At 43.6% G+C, this 19,148-nt stretch overlaps 1 protein-coding gene and 1 long non-coding RNA gene across 8 annotated transcripts in view; one reads left to right on the top strand and one right to left on the bottom strand.

The window, feature by feature from the left end:
• Positions 1-7,944, bottom strand: part of ODAD2 (outer dynein arm docking complex subunit 2) — a 174,619-nt gene extending 166,675 nt beyond the window's left edge. The window contains exons 1-2 of one of the 3 annotated variants that reach the window (XM_045812814.2): positions 7,825-7,944; positions 4,098-4,359 (exon numbers count right to left, since the gene is read on the bottom strand). In XM_045812814.2, the coding sequence (XP_045668770.1) occupies positions 4,098-4,321 (224 nt within the window). In that variant the 5' untranslated portion in view covers positions 4,322-4,359; positions 7,825-7,944. Of the gene's footprint in view, positions 1-2,173; positions 2,386-4,097; positions 4,360-7,824 lie in introns of those variants that run through there. The other 2 variants (XM_045812815.2, XM_045812816.2) reach the window with 2 other exon arrangements.
• Positions 7,945-8,041: 97 nt separating this feature from the next.
• LOC123802253 (uncharacterized) overlaps positions 8,042-19,148 on the top strand; it is a 79,634-nt gene continuing 68,527 nt past the window's right edge. For all 5 annotated transcript variants that reach the window (XR_015722400.1, XR_015722401.1, XR_015722402.1 and 2 more), the window contains exon 1: positions 8,042-8,202. This is a non-coding gene — a long non-coding RNA (uncharacterized LOC123802253). The remainder of the gene's footprint in view (positions 8,203-19,148) is intronic.

Below are 19,148 nucleotides of genomic sequence, written 5' to 3'. Positions count from 1 at the left end.
AGTGTAGTCTTTTCACCTCCAGAACAATAAAAAATTAAATCTGCGCTGTTTTAAGCCACTAAGTGCATGATAACTTGTTACAGCAGCAAAAGGAGGCTGATACAGGGATTTCGGCCAGTCTGCACACAGAAGGTGCTCAATAAATAGAAGAGGGATAAATGGGTAGAAGATTTCTAGACGGATCAGTGCTGTGTGTCATATACAACATGCATGTTTTGTCTAAAATAAAGCTTTGGGAATCATGTCTTTAGGATTGAGGTGATTTCTTCAAGGTTTGTACCGGGCTGGCTGCGCGTGCTAAGTGGATGACGACAAGACTAAGTTATAAGCCGACTGGATGCCAACAATATCAAGCCACTGAACTCGAGAAGGTGAAACTCCTGGTGAGAAATGGGAAAAGTCAAGGGCACAGGACCCATATTTCATTGCTCCCACCGGCTGAAACCTGTAACTCAGCAGAGAAGGAGGAAGTAAACGCCAGCGATAGGGAGGATGTGGAAGGGCGGTTTTGTTTCTGGGTTCACAGTTTCTAAGGCCTGAAGAAAGAGCCTCTGGAAAGAAAAATACCGCACTCACCTCATGAGGTCAAGATGAATGTGCTATAAATGAACTCTGCGGACCTGATCAAAAGACTTTTAAACTGGAATTGGGGAAGACAGCTGAAACTACTATAGCTTATACTATAAAGCGAGAGAGCAGGAGAATGTCTCATTTATTTCATCCCCAGTGCCTAGTTCAGTGTCCAGAACATAGTAATTACTCAATAAATGAGTCTAAATAGTAGCAAGGGAAATGAGGCTATAGTTGAGAAACTAGTTAGTAATTCTCAGGAATGAAAAACAAAGAGCTCAGTAACAAAAGTTATGGCCACTGATCTTAATACCATGAAACAGAAGTTTTACCAAAATATGGGGTACCGGTAGCTCACTTGGTTAAGTGTCTGACTCCTGCTTTCGGCTGAGGTCATGATCTCAGGGTCATGAGACCGAGCCCCGTGTCAGGCTCCACGCTCAGCATGCAGTCTGCCTGTCCCTCTCCCTCTGCTCCTTCCCCCTGCTCGCTCGCTCTCTCTCTCAAATAAATAAATAAAATCTTTAAAAAAAAAGTTTTACCAAAACATAATTATTGTCTCATAAAACAATACAATTTTGAGATCAGAGATCGTGCGACTGAGCCTTCATGACACTGATAAGAAAATTAGAACAAAAAGGCAAAAGGATCAAACCATGCCCAAAACCAAGGAGTACTGGGAGATAAGCAATAAAAAAGATGCCTCTGGAGATTCACAAAAGAAAAAAGAAAACTAGGAACCAGGAAGGTATGAATTGTGAGGGAAGTGGACAGGGGGATGAGGGCCACTGCGCAGGGCCTGACTTCTCACCCACCCAGAACTCCTACCAGAAGAGAATTTTGTCCCAACTCAGACATATCACTGAGCCAGCAGAGAGACATTCACAGCGGAAATACCACAATATTAAAGCCAACATGATTCAAAAATCATAGTTCTACCAAAGAAGGAGAGAAAAGAACAGGTAATAACATTTTCACTACGTGATTTTGAATGCTTATCCAGTTTCTAAATTTTCCAAGCTCCATTCTAATAAGTCAAAGCAACTCAGCTCCGTGTACCACCAACAGATGGTGTTAATCATTGCAGGGTGTCATTTGTCCCTAGCTTAGAATGGACTTGGCTTCATTCTGAGGTATCTTATGAAGATTAGTAATCATCCTGTCTGATAAGAACAAAAGCAATTGGAAATGGTGATACAAGAAGACCTCTGATTTCCATTAAAATGAAAGTGGAGCTATTTTCTCCAAACATTGAACATGGAGAGACGATGACAAGTGTTATTCCAGGACGAAGAGCTGTACATTAGAAATGATTCTAAAGGAAAAGGATGAGTCATCTAACACGTGGAAAGCGGTGTGCCTATCTACTCAACAACGATCCTCACAAAAGAAGATGGGCGATGAGATATAAAACCTTTTCAGTGCGTGATGAGCGGAGCAGTTTCAACGTCAGACGCCTGCGAACCTAATTCAGAAGAAGGCTGATCGCACTTTTACCGTTACTGATCGCTACGGAGAGTGCATTTGGAGATGCACAGCATCAAACGAGAAATGAGGCTACGAGCGTACATACGAAAGAGGTCAACAAAAGGGGGTAGCTTACCTCTTTCAGCAGATTTTCCATGCAGATAAAACCGACTTATTTTGGAACAAGAGGCTGAGAGAATGTATATTCCCCCAAAGAAGAATCAGCCTAAATATCCTAAAATACCCAAGAATATTCCGGTTTGGTAGAATCACAGCCAGGGACTCCAAGGCCAAAGCCTTTATGATGACTTAGCCATCTGTATCTACGCAGACTTGCAGACCTGAATCCTGTGTGAAAGGAGAGAAAGCTATAAAGGTCAGAAACAAGAACAATGGATAGAAAAATTGGCCCAAGGAAAAGCTGCCTTGTTTCAATTTGACAGAAGGAAGGTAATCAAGGGGTAGTTGGTTCAAAACACACATGGTGCCGAAATGTCGAGACATCCTGCTTAGGAGGGACCATTGGACATAAAGACTGGACACAGAAGAATGGAAATAGTGCAAAAAAGAAATCGGACAAGGATAAAGAAAGAGAAACAGTGATATAATTGAGGTGTGAGTAACAGCTCACCTACGCAGGTTACAGATGTGGTCATGTCTGTACCTGGGACACAAAATAAGTACGGAGGCAAGACACAATGACACTCTGGATATTCTTCTGACGTCTGCTGTAAATCCACCTTTGTGCTAAGTAGTACGAATGTTCTTGAACTATATGGTTTTGCAGGTTAGTTCATCTTTCAAAGGTTAGGAAAAACAACGTGTGACACGACACTGAACTTAAGTGGGAGCAATGAATCATGACAAGCACTTCAGGAGGAAGTGACCACAGGCACAATTAGATATAAAATACAATTAAAAAAAAAGAGGAAATTCAGAGAGAAGGTAAAGCTTGACGGCAGAACCAAAGGGCTCCTGAAATGCAGTTCAAGAACGGTTTCTCAATTCTAAAACTGAAATTCAGAGTTTCTTTTTCACAAACAATCCCAAAGGGAAAAAAAATTGGAAAAGGCATCTCTAGGGAGCTGTGGCTGGTTAGTGGCCTGTCTTGGATAAGGTCAGACTTTAAAAAGTTCACATGCAAAGTCGAGGAGGAACATGGTGGCACAAAAGAGGATCCGAATGCCTGAAAGTGGAAAATAAACTGAAGCTGACCAAAACAGCAGAAAAGATTTATATATGTGTATGCAAATTAACCCTGTATAATTATAATACAGTTACATTTCCATAAATTCATATTCACCTATGTTCACAAGAGCTAAGCTGACAGCCCCCTGTATGATGTGGAGGTAGGATTTTTTTTTTTAACTCTCAGATTTGGAAGGTTCTCATTTGAGGACAATGCCGATTGTCAAAAAGCCTCTCCCATATAGTGAGCAAAAATTACCACTCTCCCCCTGCCGCCCCAGGAATTGTTGATTTTTTTTTTTTAAAGATTTTATTTATTTATTCGACAGAGATAGAGACAGCCAGCGAGAGAGGGAACACAAGCAGGGGGAGTGGGAGAGGAAGAAGCAGGCTCCTAGCGGAGGAGCCTGATGTGGGGCTCGATCCCATAACGCCGGGATCGCGCCCTGAGACGAAGGCAGACGCTTAACCGCTGTGCCACCCAGGCGCCCCCGGAATTGTTGATTTAAACACCAGAAGGGATTTTGTCTGTATCAGAGGTCACAAAACCAATGCCTACTTGGCCCTGGAGGGTCGTATGGATGAGTGGAAAGCTGAAACATAAAGCAAAAGCAAATGCTGGAGTGTGGTCACCTGGAGAAGGCATTCCGCTATCAAAAGAAATGCAAATCAGATTTAAAAATCAGATGAATAACGTGGTGGCCGAACAAAACATCCTCAGATTTCACCTGAGCGCCTCCTGTTTGCAATCCCCGGGTCAGAACACTTCTGAGGTTCATAGATGTTAAAGAATTTGCCCGAAACCTACAAACCAATTCACAGAAATATGTACAATGAAGATACTACATTCTAGAAGCAATTTACGGGCTTACCTGACAATATAACCCGATTCAAATGCTGAGGGGTCCAAGTTTGTTTTCCATTCAAGTGGTTCTACAAAAACATATTTTGCCTCTTGAGGATGTTTGTAGATAAAACTCTCCACAAACATCATAATTTCTTTCAGTATCGCCTCATTGAGAGGAGTAGTTTCCAAGGCTCGGGTCCCATACCCGGCAGCAGTCCACTGCGCCGATCTCGTCAGAGCCACGCCCATGGGATCGTCGATGCTCAGATCTGAGCTTCGCACGCACGCTGCATCAGAATGGAAAGAGAAACGGAGGATAGCAACCACCTTTCCCCCAGAACGGTTTTCACTTTCAAGCCTTTAAGCCACCCAACCCTCATTCTGCTTATTAGTCGTAGTGGTTGATTTTTTAATCATCGAGTTGCTCTTTAATGCAATAAAATAGTGCATTTTTACTGAGCCAGCTCTAAGTAAAAGTGATGAGCACTTGAATTTTCCAATATCTGTCTCCCCTGAAGTAAATAACTTGCTCATTTCCCTGGGCCCAAGAAAGTTCAAGTAACTGGGCAGAAAACAGAAAGAGAAAACTCCAACAGTGCAAGGGAGAACTGGAGGAGGTGGCATCAAGGCCTTCGGTCCATAGGTCTGTTGGAGCTGGAGGCGGGTGGGCAAGGCTCTTCTGAGCTGGGCTGCGCATTGCTTAAAACCATGCTGTGAAACTGAACTCTGTTATTCTGACTGGCTTGTAACATTAAATAAGAGCCAAATTAGAAAGCAAGTTCTCATGTGAACATTCAAGGCTTTTTTCCCTGATAGTCTATACTAGTCTGTTTTTTCCTAAAGGGGATTATTAAAGCCTTCCTTAGAATATTAGAATGGTTATAAAGTTATATATAGAATAGAATGAGCTTTCCCCCCATCATTATGACTAAAGCTCAGAAGCACCAAGACTCTACAGAAATGACATGGAGATTTTGGGGTTTGTACTGTATTAAATCTTGATATCCAGTAACAGGACATCTAGCTCAGTGGTTCTCAGTGAGGCAGTACTCATAATACAGAAGTATTATAAAAGACATTTCATTATCAAAATGATAGGAAGGGGACAATACTGACATTCAGTGATGAGGACCAAGAATGCCCAATGTCCTGCAATGTCCATGACAGTCCCCAGAAGAATTATGCTACAATCTCCAGGCATCTAGTAGGTGAAAAACTTCAGATAAGTAATATCTGTGCTTAAAACCTATCTCCACTTTACAAATAATCACAAATTTTTTTTTCACAGTTTTGATATACACTGAATTTTCCAGGACTGCAACCATCGTGTAAATCGAAGGAAAGTTGTACATACTTTGTTTTATATGGAAGTCTATCAAGAGCTCAGCATTTTGGAAACTCGTGCCATTGATGACCACACCGGTCACACAATCTGAGTGTCAATGACGTGTTTGTGTCAGCCTGCATTTGGAGCAACTGCATTTACAGGAGGTAATTGTCTGTAAGGCTGGAGCATCTGACTGCATATTCCAGTGGAGTGGTACCCGAGCATTTCCATGCTGATATTGTATTATGATGTCTTACCTTTTCATTTTCCTTTATTTTACAGTTAGAGCACTAAGAACATTTAAAACTATGCACGTATGTAGAATTATTTAGGACTATGACTTTGGAGTAGCAAAGCAGGTATTAGAAAATATTTGTTATAAAAAAACAATAGTTCTCAGGGCTGAGAACGGCTGATATATGTGTATGTAAATATGTGTCTATTTTTATATCTGTATAATCATTGCTAGTGAAATAAAATGTATACAATTAGGGTACAATTTGTTCTGTGCACTTATTTCACTATTTCAGTGGTTTATTTCTATTGCTTGATTCTGAACAAAAGCATGTACTGATGCTCACACGTAACACCTGATTTTCCCAATATTATGAGAGTAAGTACGAGCGAAGTTCAAATAACTTTATCGTATACAGAAAGTCTTAGGTGCACGGTTCTGCTTTTTTTATAATAATATTTTTTTATTATGTTAGTCACCATACAGTACACAGTTCTGTTTTTAATCTTAATTAGACCATTTGTTTCGATGGTCTTAGAAAAGTATGGCTTGTGTATCATTTCCTTCTTGTACTTTTTTCAAGGAAAATGTGGACGTACCTAGATTACATAAGACTGTACCAGTCAACACCCCGTATAGCAACTTCCTGGAAGACACCTTAAAACGAGCTAAGAAATGCAAAAAAGGTCTTCTTTTCATCATGATAAATTTTTATACAAAAGTAACTGTAACACATTTGAATCTCTTCAAATTGGTTTTCTGAATCTGGTAAAACAGGAGCTGCAATAATGAACAGGCTTGATTTGAGAAGGCTGGTTAAGAAAATTTCAGGGGGGCCTAGGACAATCCAGACCACATATAAAATATCATCAGGGGGGAAAAGAAGTGGAACAAAATCCCAAACAAGACAAGACAGGTATAAAAAGGTTTAAAGAGAGAGAGAGAAGTACTTTGCAGGCTTACCTGAATAAATTTTAAAAAGAAAACAGTGTAATCTAATGTTTCTCATGTTAAGTCTAGGAGATTTCTAATGGCTTCATTTCCCAAAAGAACCAGAACTAAAAGCATTTATTCCACTAATTCTAGAGGCATTAAAAAATGGTCAGTATAACTCAGGTAAAAATACAAAACCAACACTTTTTATCAAAATAGGCTGTTCCTCAGTTTCTACCACTGCCAATCCAGGTGTCCTTTTGGCCTAAGAACCATGGTTACAACCAATACATGTGAATACAGTACATATCTTTAAATTAACTTAAGATTGTTAGAAAGTGTAATGCTTAAAAGGAAAAAAAGTTTTTGTGCATGTGCTTGCACAAACTGAGAATCACTTATATTCATTTTCTCTACTAATTCTACTCATTTTCTCTACTAATCAAATCGCTGATAGAATTTTTCTTAAGGGTTTGTTGCAAGCTTCCTGTATCATTAATAAAATGAAACCCGTCCGTGAATGATTTCTGTAACACTCGAGCAGAAGCAAACCGAATTCTTTACGAAGCTCTGGGAATGCAAGCCTCCACTCTGAGATTAGAACTGTGGCTGGTAACTTTGATAGGAGTCAGTGCACGCACTGGCATATTTCCGAGAAATACAGAAAAATTAAAATTTCAGAACTGACATGAACAGCGCCCTGAGTCAAAGTTCACTCAAACCCTGGTGAAAACACGCGATGGCGGCACCAACCAGGCCGGTGACAAGCGTTCGAGTGGGAGGCTCCGTTTCTAGGGAGAGGGGGTAGGGGAGATAGGCAGGAAGGGGCAGGCAGCGGAGACAGGATAGCTAGAAGGAGGCACAGCTGCAAGGGCGGAGGGGAAAGGCGAAGAGGGGAAGAGAGGCAGGGAGTCGGCCTGAGAAGCGGAGAGAACGGAAGACGGAGGAGATGGGGTCGCGGCACGGTGGAGAGGGGGGCTCGGGGGCGAAGGAGCAGGAGGTGCCCGGGCAGGGGCAAGGTGTCGGCGAGGAGGCAGGGGCTCCATGGGGGCGGGTGAGAAAAGGGGAGAGGACGGAGCTCGGGCCCGACGAGAGAAAGGGAAAGAAGCGGGGGCCCGAAAAGGCCCCCATTTCTCGAACCACGCGTTAGGCTGCAAGGACCCCAGCGCGGGGCGGGCGCGAGCTGCGGGGTCCGTGGCCGCAGGAGCAGCGGCGAGTCCCCCCGGCGGCCGCGCTGCGCCCACCGGCCGCACTCACCTGCAGCGCCCAGCTCCGCGCCCGCACTGCGCCCCGCGCGGCTCGCAGAGCGCCCGCCTGTTGCTAGGACGCCAGGTAAACAGCCAGCGCCCGGCCGCCGCGCAGCGCGCCGCCGCCCCGCGGAGGAAAGCTCCGAGCCCGCCCCCCGCGCCGCGGCCGCCGCGCCGTCGCGCGCAGAGCCCGCCCAGCCCGCAGCTGCGTGCCCCCGCCGCCCCGCGCTCCCGCACGCACGCCCGCCGCGCCGCCGTCCGCCCGGGGACGCCCTGCCGCGCGGGGTTCCACCGCCGCCCGCAACCGCAGCTCCCGGCTCGTCCCCTCCCTGGAGACGGTGTCGTGCGACCTCCCTCTTTGAGGACGCGTCCTGACTCGCTCCACCAGGTGGGAAGCGTTTACCTTCGTTAAGGCCACGCGCTGTGCGGGCGTTGGGCGGCGATTCGTGTGACAGAAAGGAAAGAGCAGATGTTCGTTAGAAACGCCGCTTTATGTGTCTGCACAGGTTTCTGGACAGGTGTTCTGCCGTGTTCCATTCAGTGTTCTATGTACCTTAAGTCTTCCCTGAGTTCTCAAAATAGCATAGGGCCTCTCACCGGATATTTGAGGCCTCCATGGGCTTCTCCGAAAAGCAAATGTGCTGGAATACACGAATACTCCCTGGAAAAGCAGAATCTGCTTTTCAGTAGTCTAATGCAGAGAATTGGAGTGAAATGAGAACATTTCCCCGTATTTTTAAATACCTTTTACCAAGATGGCCTTAACCCCACCTGTAGACACTTCTGCTAACAAGAGTCGCAGCTCTGAAAAACCAGATGGGGCCGAAGGAGTGGGAAAAAGAAAATGTTTGGGAAAAAATAATAAAAGCGAGCAAGAACAGTATACTACCTTTGAGGGTAGGGTGTTTAGGGATGGGTACTGGATACTTTAGGGTGGTGGAATGTTTAGGAACTAGAACTGGATTCTTTTCCTAAAGTCGAAGACGCGAATATGGATGATGTTAGGGTATTACATTTCAGGATATTATATTGTCCCGTCTTAAAAGCAGAGCCCTTTGGCAGACACACAGGGAAATTAGAGAGATTAGGCCTTTGTTGGGATTCTTTTCTTTTTTCCTTCTTTCTTTTTTAAAGTTGTTGGAAGTGGAATCATTTTGCCTAAAGTAGCCTCTACCTCCAGAGAAGCCTAGACTTGCAGTGAACCAGAAGGGAAGATTATATGCTAATAGGTATATAATCTGAACGGAGCCCTTTCACAAATGAGCAGATTACATTCTGAGACAATCACGGCATCATACCCGTAGAGTGAGGCAGGTCACACTGGTGAGGGTCAGAATCTACCCTTCAGAGGGAGGTTGAAACAGTCCCGGAGCAGGGAAATTTCTTTGGGTGCTTTCTGTCACTTGCACATTTTAACCAGCTGTGTAAAGTGAGAAAGCATCACTGAGCCCAACATAGAAACTGGGCAGAGATGTACAAATTCAGGACACTTGACCTTGGTTTGCAAAGCTGGTTAGAAAGCCCGTGCCCACCAAGATCTGAGTAGCTGTGTCCTCCTTTGCCAAATTCATGCGAAGTATCACAATCTACCATTGCTTAATCTGATGGCCAACTTTGAATTTATTAACCCTGAGATTGTCCAAGGAAAAAAAATCATGTAATAATATCTATAGGATTCCCAGCTGGCTTCTTCCAGTTTTTCCTTGGCATGTTGGAGTGCCTCGGTCCTGGAGGCGCCACCATCCCACTCCTCCACGCTTTTGGCTTAAATGACTGCTTCTCAGAGACCGCTGAGCACCCAAACTAATGAAGCCCCCGGTGGGATTTGTCTTGACTAGTCTGTCTTACTTGCTGCTTGCCACCTCCACAGTAAGCTCCGTGAAAGAGACCTTCCTGTCCCCTTCAAGTCCCTATCCCTAAGATCTAGAAGAGTGACCGACACGTGGAAAGAGTAAAATTGGTGAATCACCTAGTCAAAGATGCCTTGCTATCTGGCATTCTTTGTTGAGCCGGGCACGGAAGGGTGAAGCTCACATTTCCTCGGACACAGTTGATAGAACCAACTGGATGATTCTAAGTGGCTGTGTTCAGGAAAAGAGCCTTTCACGCTGAGAGCACACCCAGGAGTCTGCTGTAGCAGAGGACCTTCCCGGCACTGCCTTCATAAAGAATGGACGCGGGACCCAGTTCTGTCCAATGGAGCTTTACAGAAAGTCTGCCAAGGACTTCTGGGAAAGGCTGGAGGTTGTTGGCCTTTCCCGGTAACTTCATGTCAGCTGAATATGCTCCCTGTGAAACCACCCACCCTGGCTCAGACCAGCTCAGCTCCTCTGTAGAATTCAGGCACACATTCTGTGTTACAGTCTGATAGGGCTGTTGTAACAAGGCACCACACACTGGGTGGCTGAAGCCACGGAAGTTTATTGTCTTACAGTTTTGGAGGCTAGAAGTCCAAAACCAAGTTGTGAGCAGGGTTCATGCCTTCTGGGGGCTGTAAGGGAAGGATTTATTCCAGGCCTCTCTCTTTGGCTTGTAGATGGCCATCTTCATGTCCGTGTGACATTCTCCCTGTACACCTGTCTCTGTGTGCAAATTTTCTTTTTTTCTAAGGATACCAGCCATATTGGATTAGAGTCCACTCTAATTAACTCATTCTTACTTAATTCACTCTGTAAAGAGCCTAACTTCTGTAAGGAGATACTGGGACCTCAACCTATGAATTTTAGGGAGGACACAGTTCAACACATAATATTATGTAAACAGAAAAAGTCAGCAGGTCCCAGGGGCCCATTCATCTGTGTTAGAGTGGGGCCAGCTGGTGTGAAGCAGCCAAGGAAGCATTTATAGGCGATAACCATGAGAAGGTGATAGGCAAGGTCTGTTTGAGTGCCAAGACAGGTGCAACTTCATAAGGCTTGCTGGGAAGTACCATCATTTACATTGTACAGTGATGGGGTTAAGTCTTATTAAGGGGAGGGATTGCCTCTCAACGGAATTTTTCAGGGGATTTCAACAGAAATTCCGATGATAGAAAATTGTGTGAAGTCCGAGGAAGTTCTAAGCACCCAATTTGCCAGATCCCACCTTCCATTGTAGATGGAGACTGGCAATCAGTTTCAGTTGCCTTCCTGTACACACAGCCATCTCTCAGGGGTTCACTTCTGACCAAGGCCCGTGGTCTGGACATGAAATGGCTCCTTCTAGATTCTAACCTTCTAGACCTTCGTTTATTCCATTAATGCTTTCTTTTGGCTACCATCACGTGCCAGGTGCTCTGTTAGCAGAACTAGGTTATCTAAATTTGGGTGCTGGCAAAAAAAAAAAAAAAAAAAAAAAAAGGACTCCATTAAAGTACATTCAGAATTTCTAGAATAGAAGGCAGGCCAGTAGCAGGGAGCACAGTGAGCAGGGGGAGGAGGGAGCAGGGAGAGGATGAGTACGTGGGCAGGGTTACATAAAGCAGGGGTCGAAGCCATGATAGAGTCAGATTTTATTCCAAGAGCAGTGAAAGTTACTGGAGGATTTTAAGCAGGTGCGACGTGATCTGATTTGTGGTGTCGGCCATTGGGCTCTGTTGTCAAAGTAGGCTATTAAAGTACCAGAGTTGAAGCCAAGAGACTCTTAATCAGCCCTGTTGGGTCAAGTTCCCCAGGAAACAGACTCCAAGATGAAGAAATGCTCGTGAGCCATTTATTGAGGAAAATGCGCAAGGAGATGAAAGCAATGGGATGGGACGAGAGCGGCTGAATTGCAGCGGGGAGCTCTGGAGCTGGGGTGGCCCTGCAGAGTTTTTCCATAGTGGGGCGAGGGGGCTGGACCTCGGCATTCCCACAGCAGCTCATCATTACTGGGCAGTCACTGGATACAGGCTGTCCTGGGGCGGGGGGAGGGGTGCTGTGCCGGCTCTCAGCCCTTAAGTGGAGAGCTGTCTGCTACAAATACTCCCCAGCAGGTGAGGACAAGCGTGCCTCGGCCCTGGAGGAGTGGGATGGAGGTGGGGGTCTGGAGAGTCCACAGCAGCCACTACAGTCCACCCCTTCACAGGTGAGATGCCCTAGCATCATGCAGTATGGCTGGGAGCGGCTTCTCCAGGATTCTGGTGGGCTGCTTTTCCTAGGGGAACTTAGCAAGAGAAAGATATGAGATAAAGCCACACACAGCCCCTGGCTGTGCAGCTGGTCTCACGGCCACAACGGATACTCATCATCTCCCCTCTCTTCTGCCTATTCCAGACTCCCCTCACCCTTCAGGAGCACCTTTGCTGATCTAGATGGCTTACCTGGTGGGGTGATCCCTGGCCATCTCTGCTGAGGGATTTGAACCAATGGCATCACCAGCCCTTGTCACATGGTGCCTATTTTATTTGTGCCTTTACCATCGAAATTGGGCAAGGAAATACCAAGCAGTCCACAGATGAACCACCCAGCTCCAAACACATCCTCCCCTTACCCCATAGCAACCCTACCTCATCCTCATGATCAGGGTCAATTGCTCTGACCAGGGTCATGACTCCTTGACTTGCCTGTTGGTTTCTTGCACAAAGAGCCCAAAGTCACAAAGTTACCACAAGTTAAAGTTTAAGATTTATTTATTTATTTTAGAGAGAGAGGGGGAGGAAGGGGAGAGAGAATCTCAAGCAGACTACGTGGTGAGCACGGAGCCCAGCATGGGGCTCGATCCCATGAAATCAAGACTCAGATGCTTAACTGACTGGGCCACCCAGGTGCCCCCCAAAAGTTAGTTTAATGTCCAGTGGTGGAACATTTCCTCCCTAGAAACCAGGACTTCTGAATGTGTGGAGCCCAGACATGCAGTGACAGGAAGCACAAATTCCCCCAGGTGACGGGTAAGCATGGCCACTCCTACTTCCACCTCTCTTTCCACTGGCTCTTTCTCCAGTGAGAGTTTTTCTTGGCACTTCAAAGACCTTACACTGTTGGTGTCCTTCCCCTAGGGTGTAGCCCCAACCCAGAGCAAGCATCTCCATTCTGGCCGTAGCTTCGGGAATCTAGCAGTTCATACGTCTGTCTGCTGGGGTCTCACAGCTGGGGTCCCACCTCCACCAGAGTGTTTCCCTCACCGCGCTCACATTATTTGCCCGACAAACTCGGGAAGTGCAGGTCAGTCCCATCACGAGAGAAGCTTCCTTCCGTTCTGCTGCCAGAGCCTCTATACCCAGCCTGTCTCTCACCCCCAGGCTTGCCCACTGCATCCTCCCCACTCCGTACCGCATAGGGCAAAGGATACATAGTTAGGTCTCTAAGTGGTCCCCTAGACGTCCTTTTCTTCCTCTCTGACTTGAGGTTGGGGTCTAGTGAGTAGAGAAGAGATGGCTAGCACAGGTCTCTCCGAAAAGCTCCTCCCTGGAATTTCCCTTCTACAACTCATTTCCCTTCTACAACTTCAGCGTGGTGAGTCAGGTAATTGGCTTTCCAGTGAGAGCTTTTACCATTTTACATCTTGGCCTGGTTCCTCACTCTGAAATAAATTGTCTGTTGTATCTTGAATCCCAATGTCTTAAATTAGTGAAACAGTTTTAACATATTATTTCTCAGGTATTTGTACAAATTGTGGATGGTTACAGAGCAAATCAATAATATACATTACCTTAAAAAGTGAGGAAGAATTCATCGTTTTTTATTTATATACCTTTTTATCTTTTGATATGTTACGATGAACCTGTGTTCCTGTAGTAAAGAACTAGAATAGTATAAGAAATAATAAAGGACATATAAGTAAATTCAGATTACATATACATATGAATTACTATTAGCCATTATTTGCCATATGTCAAATAACAAAGTGTAATAATTATTTCATATGTATCAAACAAAATAACTCTAAGTAAAATGACAGGAGTGCCTTAAACATCAGGGGCAACTTCATGGAGAACTTTGAGGCAGCTGCATGGAGAAAAGACGTTTTCACTGATTTTTATCTTGTATTTACTTGTGATGCAGTTGATTGACCTTTTGAATAGAAAATTTGAGTAAAAAAATAATTAAAATGACTGGAATCTCAAATCAAATTTGGGGGATAAGGGAGAAGCATGTTATAAGCTTCAGTACTATCGAAAAGAAAAAGAACATACCTAGAGAGGCACATTCTCTTCTCAGTTCGATCAACGCCTCTAGAAATGATGCAAGTGGTCTAGAGAATTCACGCCTACATGCCGCATCGCTAGCCTCCCAGTCAAGTGTGTCGTTATGCACCTCCCCAAAGCCCGCTAAGATCCAGTGGGGGATGGAGGAAGGGAGGGAAGATGAAACAGGCGAAACATGGCAAAAAAAATGGAAACTGGAGGAGTTAGATTGGCTTAGGAAAGAGGAGAAAGCAAAAACGAGTAGTTTGAAGGAGTCAAAGCCAATAAAAATAAAACATTTGCAAATGGAAAGACTCAGAACTAGGTAACATCTCTGACGTTGCAGAGTGGACTGAAAACAGAGAGGCAGCTTGAAAGCCTTGGTGGGGAGCTAGACCCCAGCATCCTTTTCCCCAATAGAAGGATTCATAAGTTGGGGCACCAGAAACAGCCGAGAACTAAGAACATATGGGTATGCTGAGTGCTGAGACTCTCCTTAGCTCCCTTTCCCGGCCACCTTCCTCACAATGGCAACTCGATCATGCAAAAGAGCTGAGACTGAGCGACCTGATGACAAAAATCTACAGGTGCTGACACTCAAGTGTCCTTTCAAGCAAACACACAGGTGTTGAACTAGGGGAAGTATGTAGGTGGCAGGGGACAGGAGTGATAGGAAAAGAATTCTACCCTCTTTCAGAGTAAAGAGTCACTAATAGTTTCTAAAAAAGAAAAATCAAGAAATAGCAGTTTAAGCATGTTATTTAGAAATCTGAAAGTGCTGAGCAATACCAAGACAAGTAAAAGTGGTTGCCTATCACTGTGTTTTTAGCAAAACACAACCAGGAGCCAGTCATCTTCTCAAGGAGAACCAAGGCCAACTGCTTTGTAGAAAGCTGATCCTCCATCATCCAGGCCGGGCTAATGATCCCACAGACGTAGAGAGATCCAGCACTGATGAACACAGGCCATCAGGGGAGGGGAAGCTTCGATGACAGTTAACTATTGCCATGACAATGCTGCATAACAGATCACCCCAGAGCTCAGTGGTGTACAGGTTTATACTCACACTCAAGATCTGTAGGCCAATTGTAGTTTCAGTGGCGTTTGGCTGCTCTGGGCTGGGCCTCAGTGGCTCTGCTTCAGGCTCTGTGTTTCTGGGCTTGATGTCAGGCTGTGAACCTGCCCCATAGGTCTAGTTCTGGAACCCAGGCTGAGGGGCAGCGGCTCCCTGTTGCATGTTCTTGTCAACGGTGAATCAGTTCCACAGACTTTCCAAGTCTCTGACTGCATCGTATCAAACTGATAGCCTGTTGACCAAAACGAGTCATATGTTATTTGGAGCTGTTATTTGCCCAGTATAAAACCATAGCAAGGGCTGGGTATATGACACCGTGACAGCAGAGTGAAGACATCATTGGAACTAATCATCCAATCTGTCAAAACACTGTTCTTCACTTATCATTCATCATGTATCTAGTGTGCTCTAATTTTAGTCTTCATTCCCATTACATTATCAAGGTGGTTCAGTCACCTTATCCTATTCTCATTCCTCTAGCAAGAACATCTAGGAGGCATAGCCAGAATTAATAGTTAAATGTTCTGATGTGCTCCTTTATTTTCGTGCAGTTATTCTAAATCTTTTTTATGTTTTTATTATTTTATTCCTGATCTTTCCTTTATAATCTAAGCTCTCTCCTTTATCTAAATAAGAATACAGGAGACTGTAAAAGTTGTTCAATCCCGTTTTTTGTCATGTAGCCCTTGGTCCCTTTTCTGGATTTTTAAAAAGCAGAAACTCAGAGCAAAGTACACTGGAATGCAGGGTAGGTTATTTGATATAGAAAACGTGTAGTCTAGCCAAGAAGTGATTACTCCAGAAATCCTCATGGAGAATAAAGGATTTAATGTGCGACTTGATATTTTGGAAAAACAAACTGAGGATTAATAATATCCGGGTGATGTCTCCCAAAAACACCAAAGGAAACAGTGAAGACGTCTTAAAAGAATGGCTTCCAGATGCCTAGTAAATCATGTGTCCCTAACAAATGAGAACATGGCTAAGGGAGGATATTACTTATTTTGAAAAGATGTGCATTCTTTGGGGAACTAGTAGCATTTTGCACTTCAACCTCGTAATATTATGAAAGAGATAGAAGCCAAGAGCATTATCCTTTTCAAATAATGAAGTGATGGATAAATTATTTACAATAAAAATCAGTTTTATCATTCAGTGTGATTTGTTTGTTAAGAAAATGAATAAATCAGGGTTTTATGGTGAGGCGATTTGTCTGTTTCAACTGACTGGACTATATCTCAAAGTCTTGTGAAATGGGAGAGGATGATCGAAAAGAGAAAGGATAAGAAAACCAGGATGATGCTTTGCACATAGGCACGTTTTCAGACACATAAGTCAGAAAGACTCTGGAACCTGGAAATTGATTTCTTACAAACCATCTACTCCCACATACTCTTTGGACAGAGTTCATGCGTTCCCAGTTTGGAAACCACTTAGTTTGTCGATAGAGCCCCCCATATTCCTATGTCCTTTGAGGTCTTACATCGTTTACTCTGATACACTCCAGCATGGATTCGCATCAGTCAAAATGTACCAGAGCGTATTAGTTTTCAGAGTTGGGGTCATGAAGAGCACTTGGTAGGGTCACAGGCTTTGGTTTTTCATATTGAAATCTTCTTCTGACTTTCTCTGCGTTTAGTTTTCTCATCCCCGTAATATTTGAGCAAGTGTCTGTGTTTGAGCAGTTTTTCTCTGCGTCTCGTCACTGAATTGAAGACAACAGCAACAGCAACAGCAACAGGAAAAAGAAACTGATGTCTAGGGATCACAAACAGATTGTAATCAGAGATTATAAAGAAGAAATTAGAACGTGTGCATTCTCTCTGACGGATATTGCACTTAATTACATTTCCTATAGAGGATATTAAGCGCAAATGGACGATTTCACAATTTCCATGGACATTAAGTGCTGGAAGTACAAAAAAAGGAAGTCCAAATGAACCAAATTAATCTTCTACTTCCTTCCTAACTAGCAAATCAGTTGAAAGTAGGAGGCAGAAGCATAGATTAATAAACCATATGCAATATATTGCCAGTTGTCATTTGAAGGAACTATTTTTTTCCTCTGTCATATTGATTACCTAAGTGTTCTAATAACATCACAGGAGCACTTTGGGATTAGGAAGGCCATGATGCTTGTCCCCCTCCTTCGCAGAAGTGCCTACTGCCTTAGCTTCTGTAAACTTATTCTTAGTTAAGATTAGGTGCTGGTGGCGAGAAACAAAGACTCTAAAAAACACTGGCTACAGAAGGCAAATTTATTACAGTAAGCTTGGAGCGAGCGGCTAATGCCTCAGCAGTAGCTCTCCTTTGCAGAATCCTGGGGGCCGGGCTCCTTCTTCATGGTGCGGGGCTCACGTGTCCAAGAGCTACTCCAGCTCCGGCCGTCACGACTGCAGTCCAGCCACCAGGCAGGAGGAAAGCAGGAGGAGAAGGGGCAAAGGGCACAGACTGGCTTGCTCTTAAGGAAATTGCCACCTTGCATTTCTACTTATAGCTCATTGGCCAAAATTAATCATATGGAACATTTTTGCCTTTTACATTTTGAAGCTATCTTAATAGGTTCATAGAAATTTCAATTTATTTTCTTTTTTTTTAAATTTTTTATTATGTTAGTCACCATACCGTACATCATAAATTTGTTACATTTTCCTAAGATTTGACTCTTATCATTATGAAATGACCCTATTTTTCTCTAGTAATGATTTTTACCTGAAAGCAAATTTTGTCTGACTTCAACGGAGATATACCAGCTTGCTATTTAATGTTTTTCTGGCATATCTTTTTCAGCCTTTTACTTTTGACTTTTCCGGAAGCTTATATTTTAGATATGTTTATTGTAAAAGAATATAGCTAATTTTTAAAAAACAGTCTGTAATCTTTTGCCAAATGAAGGCATTTATTTACATTATGCGTCATCTTATTGTGTACCTTTATTTGTCCTGTCTCTTCTATGATTCTTTTTCTTTCCTGCATTGCCTTCTATTTGGATTATTTTTTTCTGACTCGATTTTACCCCCTACTAGTTGAAGTCATGTACTCTGATACTACTCTTTTAGTGTCTACCCTCTCCCCCCAAAAAACCTTCATAATTACCGAAGTGTCAAGTTAATACCTTTACCCACCTCCTGAGCATTACCCTTATCCCTATCACAACTGTATTCCCCTCTGGATAATACGCTGTTGTGGTCATGTGCTTAAATTCTTTAACTCTTTGAAACATTAATATTGCTGTTTTATAAAGTCATCATTTTCTGTTTTATATTTTTTGTATTTATCCGTATGTTTACCTTTTTTTATTCTCCATTTCTTTTTAAAATAGAATTCCTGAGGTATGACTGACATACAATAAACTGCACATATGATAAGTGTACAGTTTGATAAGTTTCAACATATGGGGAACAATCACTACAATCAAGAGAATGAACATATCATCTCCAAAAGATTCCTCGTGCCCCTTTTAGTCCTTCACTCCTGCCACTTCATTTTACTGGTGGTTGTAGTGTGTCAGGCAGGAGCAGAAATCCAGATCCAAACCACTGATCCCATCGGAGGACCTCTCTCTCCATTTCTGTTTGCATCCAGACTTTGAGTATGAAATCACTGTCCTTCCATGTCCAGTACTTTAGATTTTCCTTTAATGAAGGTCTGCTAAGGCATAGCTCTCAGTTTTTGATGGCCTGAGAATATCACCATTTTGGTTTCATGCAGAAAAGATTTTTATTCTAAAAATAGAGCTCTAGGTTCAAACTAGTTGTCCCTTTGCACACTGAATGTATCATTCCATGGTCTCCTGGCTTCCTTTGTTGCCATCAGGAAATCAGCTGTCATTTTGTTACCCCTTTGAAGGTAATATGTCTCCTTTAAAGATCTTCTTTTGGGGCGCCTGGGTGGCTCAGTCATTAAGCGTCTGCCTTCGGCTCAGGGCGTGATCCCGGTGTTCTGGGATCGAGCCCCACATCAGGCTCCTCCGCTGGGAGCCTGCTTCTTATTCTCCCACTCCCCCTGCTTGTGTTCCCTCTCTCACTGCCTGTCTCTCTCTCTCTGTCAAATAAATAAATAAAATCTTAAAAAATATAAAATAAAAATAAATAAATAAATAAATAAATAAATAAATAAATAAATAAATAAATAAAGATCTTCTCTTGGGGTACCTGCGTGCCTCAGTCAATTAAGC

Source organism: Ursus americanus, chromosome 31 (assembly GCF_024610735.1).
Source record: "Ursus americanus isolate L20-20 chromosome 31, mUrsAme1.1.p, whole genome shotgun sequence".
Lineage (NCBI taxonomy): Eukaryota > Metazoa > Chordata > Mammalia > Carnivora > Ursidae > Ursus > Ursus americanus.
Note: the sequence above shows the minus strand (reverse complement) of the source record. Positions and strands in the feature narration are given on the sequence as shown.